This window comes from Pterocles gutturalis, unplaced genomic scaffold, assembly GCF_000699245.1.
Source record: "Pterocles gutturalis isolate BGI_N339 unplaced genomic scaffold, ASM69924v1 scaffold14587, whole genome shotgun sequence".
Lineage (NCBI taxonomy): Eukaryota > Metazoa > Chordata > Aves > Pterocliformes > Pteroclidae > Pterocles > Pterocles gutturalis.
Genome location: NW_010113076.1, coordinates 36,018 through 46,753, shown reverse-complemented (window position 1 = coordinate 46,753; position 10,736 = coordinate 36,018). Strand labels below are relative to the sequence as shown.

Genomic DNA, 10,736 nt, shown 5'->3' with positions numbered 1-10,736 from the left:
GCAGAATATTTAATCCCCTTGGATCAGGCGCTTGGATTTTCCTAGATCATGCTGAGATAACAGCATTCTGCTGTGTTCTGGCACCATAAAATCCTTGCTTATGAAAATAAAAGAAAAATATGGCCTCTCTGGGAACATACATCTCTGAATTACTTTTTTCCATCGTTTAAATATTGTAGTCTCACAATCAATTTTTGCACAGATATACCACATTCTCTTTATGAGTCATGGCAAAAGCTCTCCCGCACCACTGTTTAAATGGGCCAAGCGCACATATAACCTTCAAAATGACCATCCCTTCGCAGCCCTGGCTCACGCTCCAGCTCACCCTGGGCAAGTGCCAACTGGAGTCAAACCCCCTCCAACAGCACCATCTAGTGAAAAAAATGATAAAATAAACACATGCAAATTTAAACAGTTTTCACTGCATTCTGGAAACTAACAAAAGGCCAATTCTCTCCTAATCTCCCTGCCTTTCGGTGTAGCTTTCATCAAGGCTCTTTGCCCTGTGAAGTGTGGTGACAAGTAGAGAAAGATTCAGCAGCTAATTGTAAGCTTTTTGTCTACAACTGGAACACCACTTGGAACACATATAAACTCTCCCTTGTTTATTTCTTCCAATGTTAAACTTGCATTTTTCTCATTGTTATGAAAAATAGAAGCATTTTTAAATGCTTTAAAATTACTGATAACATCTTCTCTTTCCTCCTCTGCTAGTGAAAGGTGAAGTTATAAAACAAGCAGCTTCAGAATAAAAAGGAAATTATACATACATATAATCTCAACAACCTTTTTAGCTCTTATTTTCATATAATGGTAATATCTTATTATTGAAGCCTGAAATTCTTGTTCATTAAAAAGGGCACAGCTTCCCCCTGTAACCTGAATGTGACCAGCCTCCCTGGTTTCACAAAGACTCTCCGCTGAAGTTCTGTAGGTGCTTAGATCTTTCACAGGGTCCGAGTAAAATGCTTTGGCTACACAGAGGAAATAAAGCAACATAGCTCTTAATTGTGAGTGTTTTCAAGGCCCTTGTTTGAATAGCTTTTCAGTCAGGAGGAACAGATTCTGTACTTTCCCAACGTGCACCAACGCCATGCAACTCCCAAGTGGGCTGCAGAAGAGATTCTGTAACAGCAGTAGTTTGCAGATAACACACACACGCTTTTACAGTTATTCCATCTTATTTTCAAGATGGATCAGATTTACAGTGCCCATGCAGTAAGCTCATCTCACCAGACGTGCCCCACGGGGCTGTTCAGCTCAGCACACCCACACGCTAACCCCGAGCACTCATTCCAGGCATTCAGCACGACACGGTCATTTCTTGCGTTTCCAGACCTATGGCTGCCTGGTCAAAGCCTCCCCCTCCCAAAGTACAACTACACAAATCTCAAGTAGGCAAAATTTCAAAGCGTAACACTGCATGTCTGGTACCACTATCTCAGCCTTAGATTTGATATTTAGAACTCTGCCCTACATAACAGACAATCCGCTCTTGACAAAGCTTCAGTAATTTTCCCCTTGGAATGCAGACAGGGAAAGGCGAACTCAATGCTATAATCTTCACAAGAAAGAGTCAAAGGTCTCTAAGTGTTACTTTAATTGTTTTCATCTCACAGAGCACACACTCGGGCAGTATAACTCGAGTTTCATGGAATGACTTGAGGCCTCATAAACCCCAAATTCCACCTCCTCACTGTCCCAGTTAACCCCAAGCAGAAAAGCCTTCTTCAAGACTCCCGTACTCCTGGCAGGTTGTTGCTACACTGCTGCTCCTTTGGGGTCTCCCTCACTCAGTGTTCGTTTGTAAATCAACTTGTTTGCCCTTCTTTGCTCACCTCCAAGAACAATGTTACCTACTTCACTGGCACCAAATTTAAACTTCCAAGAACAATGTTACCTACTTCACTGGCTTCAAATTAAAATGATTATTGTGGTAAAATGAAAAGTTCCTCTACAAACACAAAACAGAAATTAATTCCTAATGCAAAGCAGTAGCAAGAGTCCTCTCCTAAGCTTTAGTAAGTCTCCTGACGTCACCATCTGGGTTGGAGCTTGCACTGTGTTTTCTCCTGTTTTGTTTTTTTAAATCTCTGTATGCTGTTACACTTTCTTTTACTTCTTTGTTTGCACTTTACAGTTTCTCTTCAACTAGTCATCTGTGACTAACTCCTCCCTTACAAATTCAGCTACATCTCATTTTGACAGCTTGTAATGAAACATTACAGTGAAAGTAAAATTTTGACATAAGAACAGAATAGGAAATTTTACTGGGTAGACGCTAACAGGAACAAGATTCCAACATTTATATTTGTGTTGCAAGGTGCCACAACTCCTTTGAAAGTCCCACCAAAACTGGATGGAGCAGAGAGCACGCTGGCACACCTACTGCTGTGGACCGATGGATCACCATAATCCCCTTAAATTTCTTGAGAATTACCACAGTCAATCCTTGAAGAAAACAATCTCAGAATACGTCAGTACTGAACTGCTGAATTCCCAAGAAACTACAATAGTAGGATTTCAATGTTAAAAATTAACCATAGTTTTTCTCATGAAAAAGAGAGAAAGGAACAGTTCCTAGAACAGGAACACTGATTCACACTACGCAGAAAGCCCGATTATATAGAATTAATATGAAAACCCAATTTGTACTGGACATTACACACATTGTATGTAATCCTGGACACACTGCATACGTATTACACTGAACGTATTACATACGTACAGACAATACATACTGCATCCAGTATGATCACACAAAATGAGTTCCATGATTTCAGGGGCAGGGAGTGGAACATCACTGGTTACGTTGTCACCACAAGTTATTGCACTGAAACAACCCACCGTGTCCATGTAAAATACTATGATATACTGCAAAGATGAGTGAGATATTACCACAAGTGAAATTCATCATAGAAATTGGCAGAAGTATCCACAACTACTAGCTGTGGAATAAAAAAACAAAAAAAAACCCAAAAAAACCAAAAGCACGCTTGAATCTGTACAGAAAGAAAACCCCAAACCACAAAACTGAAAAGGTTCTGGATGCAGAAACACAGGTATAGACTCCCTTAGCTGGCAACTAATTATAACATTACACCTAAGAGTTCATGTATCTTACATATTAGTTAAAAATAATATATCAGGCATGAAGATACCTTGTTACTGATGCTAAATTTAATATACTACATTCTTATTCTTACAGTATTCATATTAGGTATAAACCCTTAACATATTGAATAGATAAACTGACAAAATGTATTCTAATTGATGGAGTTTTTAAGTGAACTTTCTAATGTTAATAACAATATTACTGGTGCACAGCTACAAGAACTATTTTGAACAAACATTTAAATTGCTAGTTCACACTTTCTCAATACAGTGACAGTGTTTTCATACGTAAAATAATGGTCATTTATTTACAAATCCAGAGAAATCTATGATTTAGCAGGGGGCACCCCACCACTGAGGTACAACAAATTTATACTTTTTTTTTGTAGGTTTAAAATCACGCCTCTCCAACTTCAAAACTAAGGCTCCTGAATGCAATCTAAGCTGGCAGGACGGTAATACTCTTGGAACACTCCTTGATACGTATCTGTTGCAGCACTAGTGTACTACAAACAAAAGGTAACTACGTTTTCTCCACTGAAGGGAAAGTGCATAAGACAGGTAGAGCAAGTTGTCTTAACTCTGAAATAAATGAAAATAGATGAGTTGTCCACTTGTGAAAGCAAGCTGGATCTGACATCAACTAAAAGACAAGACTTCCACTTAATTTTTTCTCCCTCTCTGGTCAGGTGTCTGGTCTTCAGTATGGCTGAAAAATGGATTAATCTGAGCAATACGAGGGATTCAATCTTAATTAGAAGAGCTTTATGTGCTGGACACAATATAGATGCTCTCAGTATAAGCCACATAGCGTAAGATGTGTTTTTTGTACTACCATGACTTGTGGTGTTTCTGTGGCTTTACAGACTCATTAGGGAAACACAGAAAAGCCTCCTGTCAATTAAGCTATAAGGAACTTTCTGCTTGATATGTTATTAGCTCAGGAGTTAGAATTTGCACATTAAGAACAAACATATATCAATCCCATTAACATCCACGTACATACCATCCAAAATAACGTCCCTGTAGCGAGAGCTGCATACTGCTCAATTGTAGAAAGCACGCTGAAGATAAGGCATACCAGCACAATAAGGAAGCTGTAAATTAAAAAAAAAATAAAAATAAAAATAATGTAACACAGTCTAGTAAGAACCTAGAGGGAGGAGGTATAATTATGCTGTTACAAATTATCTGTGCACACAGAAATGTCATCAGTGTCGGATAATGTTAAAACACAGCTGGCAACTTCTGAGTGATTCTGCTTCATGTTAGTTTATTTCTCTTCAAGCATTGAGTTTTTGGGTTGGACATTATCAGATGAAACCACACAATGACATTAGCTTTAGCCTACCTATAAGACTTGCTGTTTCCTAGCCCCTCAGGAAAAAAACATTCTTTGTTTTTTCCCCTTGTCAGGGCTACCACGGCTGAACCACCACCACACAACGCCCCTAACGTGGTTCAAGTATTTGCCTTTTTGCTGTCCCAAATTCTAACAAACTGCAGAGAGAAACCCCAGCTAAGCCAGAGCTTCACAGGCTCTGCCCACACTGTCTTTATAACCAAGCCCCAAAGGGCCCCAGATAAATACTAACTGACATTTGGCATCTGAAACACAACCTAGGACTGATTCCATTTTTAAATAAAACAAAATTGCAAAGCAACTATCAGAGAGAGTGGGAATATAAGGGCTTGTTCCCCAGTCCCCTCTGCCTAAGCGAGTCCTTAGGGAAGGGGGTCCTGGTTCCCACGGTGAGATTTGGGACAGCCAGGGAGCTGCAGCAAACTCAGCCCAACTGCCCGTAGCCCCCAGAAAGCCTCTGCCCCCAGCTGGGAAGCAAGGCTGCCCAGCTCTGCAGCCTTCAAACCCCTTCCCTGAGCAGCTTCAGCTGTGCCCACCACCCCGCAGGACTGCTAGGGTGAATCTTTTGAAAGCCCAAGCACTCAAGAAAACACAAACATGTCAGGGTTGACATTATAAGACAGATTGCCCCACGATCGCTTCAAAATACAGCATGTGTATGTCCAGTGCATACACAGTCAAATGATAGTGTAACTCATTACAAAATCATGGAGAGGAAGTTTGTGGGTAATTAGGTACAAAAATGAAATTAGTAAGAGATAACGAGCTGAAGTTAACAGGATAGAGATTGTCACATACTGACACACTCATGAGAATATACTTTTACCTAGGCAAAGCATAAACACGTGGGTGTTTCTGATTTATCTCTAAAATCTTCTCATTTTACCTTGGGACTCTAACGTTGGCTGTTCTCAAACAGAAGCAAGGTGTGCAGACAAGGTACGGGAACACAAAGATGAGCCAGTCATTTTAAACACAACAGAAATGCTCCCCAAGCGTCCAGCCCTTCGATCTGCAATGTTCCCACAAACGCTGAAGACCGACACACGTGATGACATGAACATAATTTTATCCAGAGAGGTAGCTAAGGGTCTCTGGATAAGTCCAACACACACAGAAGCACTAGTTCAAAGCAGGCAATGCACTGCAGGGGATGGTGTAAGCTGTTCGAATACCCTTTGAGCAGCAACGAGTAATACCTACTACATCCCTTCCCAGCAGCAGACCTGTCAAACCCACGACACCACGCGAGGGCACCAGAGCAGCGACTGTCGCACTGCGGTGCTTTCCTGAACAAACACCGCTGAGGAGACCCCAGCAAGGATGAAAGGTGGAAGTCTGAGTGCCCAGGCGACAGGAGGATAAACTTAGTAAACTGCTTGTCAAATCTCTCTGATTGTTACTATTAGAGAAAGCGAAGGCTGAGCTAAGAACCCCAGCAAGTGCCACTCAGCACTCACCTACTTTTACGGGTTTTCACGCACAAGGATCCGTTCCAGTCTTACGAAATTTTTTTTCACCCCCAGAAAAAAATCTTGAAATTTATTGTGCTCTTTCCTGAAGCATGAGACACCTTTGTACCCACAAATACACATTATCCCAAGTGAAACAAAGATGTTTGGTCAGATATTGCTGGTTCTCATCTGTTTCTTTGCACTAAAGAGGGGAGATGCCCCCAAGCCCCACCAGTACAGCTGTGCCCGCGGAGCACCACAGCTGAGCTACCAACCCTGTCACACTGGCACCACTATTCTGCTTCCGAGACCCGATCAACTGCACATAAGGAACAGAGGGTGCAAAATTAAGAGATTAAAAATATACTCAGCATCAGCCTGCTCTTCGTTTCCTTCCAACTCTCTGCTCCTACCCTGTTTTTGTTTAAGTACTAGTGGCTTCCTCCTCCACTTCTGAAGCTTGAGAAGGGAGTGAGCCATCAGGAAAATAGAAAACAGGAAAAGTTTGCCACTTCTTGTTCTTGTTTTTGACAGCTACCTCCCTCTCTTCAGCCAGAAGGGGAGCATACATTCTCAGTCACTGCCTACTTTCACTTGTTGACAGCAAACAAGCCCACAGCAGTTAGCCAGTTACCAACAACAGTAGCAAAGACAGACTCTGCCTCAAACTTGAAATTGCTCTATGCAAAAATCATCCTAGGGAAATTTAACTGCTGAGCCTCAGAAAGCTTCTACTACTCACACGAAAGCTGTGATTTTTTTTTTCCCAAGTATTCAGAAGTTAACTGAACTGTGAATTTTCACTGGGAAAATCAAAGGTACAACGCTGACAACAGAAGATGAAATTTCAAAGTCCCCAAAATAGTGTATTTTTTCAAAGTAAACCTTAAAATTTTCACATGCCCAAAATAACCTTATGACTCTTAATACCAATTTACTGTGATCACTATTAACACATTTTTCCAAAAAAGCGATCACCTTGATACAGACGCTAGGCATGTGACCTGTTCATCCAACCAGTTAATATCAGACAAACGAACGGGCGACTGAGACCATCCTTGCAATAAGAAGCATTAGACAAATTACCAGCAGACAGCTTGAACAGCTCTACCCTAATCAAACACATAATTCCAGATAGCTAAGGTAAGAGAGCTTTGTTTCAGACAAACTAAGCCTCACCTGCATGCCAACACTCTGTTGTCGGTGGATAGATACTGGACACCTTCAGGGAGCAAATTATATCCCATGTGAAACAAGTTACCATGAAAAAAACGTTATTTCAACTGTTGAGCGGGTGAAGGCTCTAAACATGGATATTCAAAGTAGGCAAACTGAATGTGGGCTATCCAGGGTACAGGCTGATCCCTGAACACTTACCAGGCTTCACAGAACAGCCATCTACTCTTCCAGCCAAGCTGCTTTACTGTAACCTAACAAGGGGAAAAGCACGTCACTTCGCCATCCTTATCTGTCTCACAGGAAAAAATGTAAAAATACCTTAGCTCCCACTTAATATCACTCAGGGACTTAAAGATGTAAGAGAGATGAACAGTTTAAGCAGTAAGATCAGCCACCATGAACACTTTGCTAAGCGTACAGTCCTGTGCTGATTTCGCCAGTTCTGTATGGGGTAGCAGAACCAACATTCACAATTGTATCTGCCCTACAAATCCAGTGTAACACCTGTTTCCTCTAAAGCACAGACAGCAGAACACTGGAATTTCTTTACATCTAAGCAGTCAGAAAAGACTTAGTCTCTTGGAAAACACAGATCTTTTATCTTCTGAAACCCATTGCTTTTTTACCCTCAATGCACAAATATGACCATCTTCAGGAAAGGAAGCAGAGCGATGAGGAGCTCAGGCTTTCATCAGCTCTGATCTAGCTCTTAGATAGTGGGGCCAAGCAAGCCTTAGAGATGAGGCGATAGTGTGTGAAGTCTTTCATATTGCCTGTCCCAGGTTACAAAGCAGCAGCTGCCTGCGTGTAGATAAATCACAGATACTGCACCAGTAGATGCACTCAGAAATACTCAGCTTTGTGGTTAACTCGCATCTAACAGCTCTGCGTTTCTGTCAACCCCAAGAACTTTGCAAGTGTCTGATCATCTCTTTACTTCTGGATGTGAAAGCGTGAACCCGCTATTAAAGCAGCGTGAACACTAACACAAAGCTGCAGATGTTTTATTTCATGGACTCTGCTTTCAGTAGACTATTACAAGACAATCCGTTTCCTCTCAGGCCGTCAGCACTGTTTTACTAAAGCCAGTTTCTGTGGTTGTCTTTTTGTCCTGGATTTGGCTGGGATAGGGTTAATTTTCACAAGAAGCTTGGAGAGGGCATAGCCAAGGTAGCTGACCCAAACTGGCAAAGGAGATATTCAATACCATACTGACTGCCATGCCCAGTATATAACTGGGGGAGCCAGCTGGGGGAGGAGGAATCAAGGCTCAGAAAGGGCTGGGCATCGGTTCTGAGCAGCGAGCAATTGCAATGTATATCACTTACTTTAAATATTTTTTTATTAGTATCATTGTTATTATTATTTCTTCTCTCTTTGTGTTGTCCTATTAAACTATCCTTGTCTCAGCCCACGAGATTTTACCTTTTTTCCTTCCAGTTCTCCTCATCCCACCAACGGGGTAGTGGAGTGAGTGAGCGGCTGCAGTGTCCTTATGCCAGCTGGGCCTGAACCACAACAGTTCTTTTTGGCTTCCAACATGGAGCAGGAAGGGTTGAGATAACAACAGATCTGACCAGAATGTCTTCAAACAAATTTGTTATACACATTTCTTATATTAGTTAAATAGTCACTAGTCACAGTGTTGGTTCATTTGTCCACATGGTGCTGTTACGTAAATACTTAGATGCACTATGTATTCCCTGCGGTGATGTTTATCACATCTGGGAGAGGGATCAGGACTATCATTGTGCTGTGCTGGGTAATGTCGAATTATTACATGATTACATCACTGGCCATGAGGTTAAGCTAGTATTTGTATGCAGCATTGCTGTCATGCCCATACCTTGGGCAGACGTGTGTACATGAGCAAACATATATAAGAAATAACAAAATTTGGCTTAGTCCACAAAATCAGCCAGACCATTTAGATACGCTGTCTCAAACAGGTTTGAGAAGTCAGAGCACCTCTAGGAAAGAATCATACAGCTGACAGGTAAACATGACCAGCTAGTATATGCACTATGTTTAGCAATATATAGGAAATACATAGGAATATATTAAGAGCTAAAAATAGATTTAATTGTTTCTGACTATTCCAGGATATATTTGAACTTTCAGAACAGATGCAGACTGAAGCCTTTTTCACTGAGCTGCAGAATCTTGACACATTACAGGCAACTATCAGTACTTCGCAGCCTCCAGCCCTGAGCTGCTGCTTTTTTTTCTGGATTTAATTATGGTTTTAGAACAATAGCATGTCTTTTTTGTGGCTTGAAACAATGTGTGGAATGATCAAAGGAACAACTAACCACTTACTGAGAGATAACTGCTCGTTTAGTAAATGTCACAGGTAGGAGAACTGATAAAGGTTTATGAAATATGTCTAGTGATACGACCTGGAACATTTTAAAAACGTGTGCATGAGACAAGCTGGAAGTACTTACTCACCAGATTAATATAGTCTCATGCACACGCAGCCATCACCATCAAAAACCAGTATTAAAATGTGGGTAGATTTTATTCCTTCTTGCAGTGTTTCTTACATACTCTCAGAAGGAGTCTTACCATGAACCTGCAAAAGGTTGGAATCAGGAACTAAATTAAGCTGAAACCTCAAAAACATTTAATAGATTAGAAAGGAGATGGGAAGTTCAGCTCAATTCATATAAACCCAACATGAATCCTAACCCTCCAGGAAGACAGCCAGTTTTTCTTTGTTCAATGTCACATAAGAGCTGGTTTAAGTCTGCTCTTTACTGTCAAACAACTTCTATTCATTGCAGCTATCCATCTTGAAGGTATCCAACTATCCATGCCCTTGCACACAGGGAATACTATTTTAGCTTGTAACTGCTGCATCTGTGCTTTTTTTGACATGAAGTCAATGGCTGGTTGTAGTTCATCCTCTGCCTACTGAAGAAAATGCCTGAAACTAAAAAGAAATATTCTTTAAATAAAAAAATGTCTTTTGGGTCCTTCTACATGTTTTGTAACATTTTACCCATCTTCTTCTTGAACCTCTGTCTCCATCTTACTTACTGGCATCTGGACTTTTCTTTCTTTGAATGTACAGCTTTGTTCAGTCACATGCACGATCAACCACCAGCCACGCAACTTCCTCACCAACCCCGTAACTCAGATTGAGTTTGGTTTTTTATTTTGTGGGCTTTTGATTGGTTGGTTGGTTTTTTACAGAGTAAATAACTTTTTTTACCATTTAGCTTATAACTGCGATAAGTTTCACTGGTAAACAAAGCAATACAAAGTTTAACCTCCTCTAAGCATACAGCTTTAGAAGAGGTCGAAGGATGACATTGAGAATGAATGACACGAGTGTGCAGATTAAATATGGGCAGATTCTTATCTTGATCATCATAATTTGCAAACTACAATGCTGCTGCATATCCAGCCCTGTTAATTCATTAAAACATATGACAGCATCATTATTTCATCTTTCATCTCCATGGCTCACACATACTGACACTTACTTTTCGGACCGTAAACACAAAGGTCAATGGTATCGTAAAAGAACATTTTCACACAGCTTTCCAGGCAACACAAAGTTACTGCAATGAGGATTTAGACAGACAACTTCAGATAAGACACACACTGAAGACAGG

The 10,736-nt window shown here is 40.9% G+C and overlaps 1 protein-coding gene across 1 annotated transcript in view; it reads right to left on the bottom strand.

Moving 5' to 3' along the window:
* KCNQ1 (potassium voltage-gated channel, KQT-like subfamily, member 1) overlaps window positions 1–4,214 on the bottom strand; it is a gene marked incomplete at its 5' end in the record, with an annotated part of 58,588 nt that extends 54,374 nt beyond the window's left edge. Inside the window, one exon of the mRNA XM_010074320.1 lies at window positions 4,124–4,214. Coding sequence (XP_010072622.1) covers window positions 4,124–4,214 — 91 coding nt within the window. The remainder of the gene's footprint in view (window positions 1–4,123) is intronic.
* Between the last annotated feature and the right edge of the window lie 6,522 nt (window positions 4,215–10,736).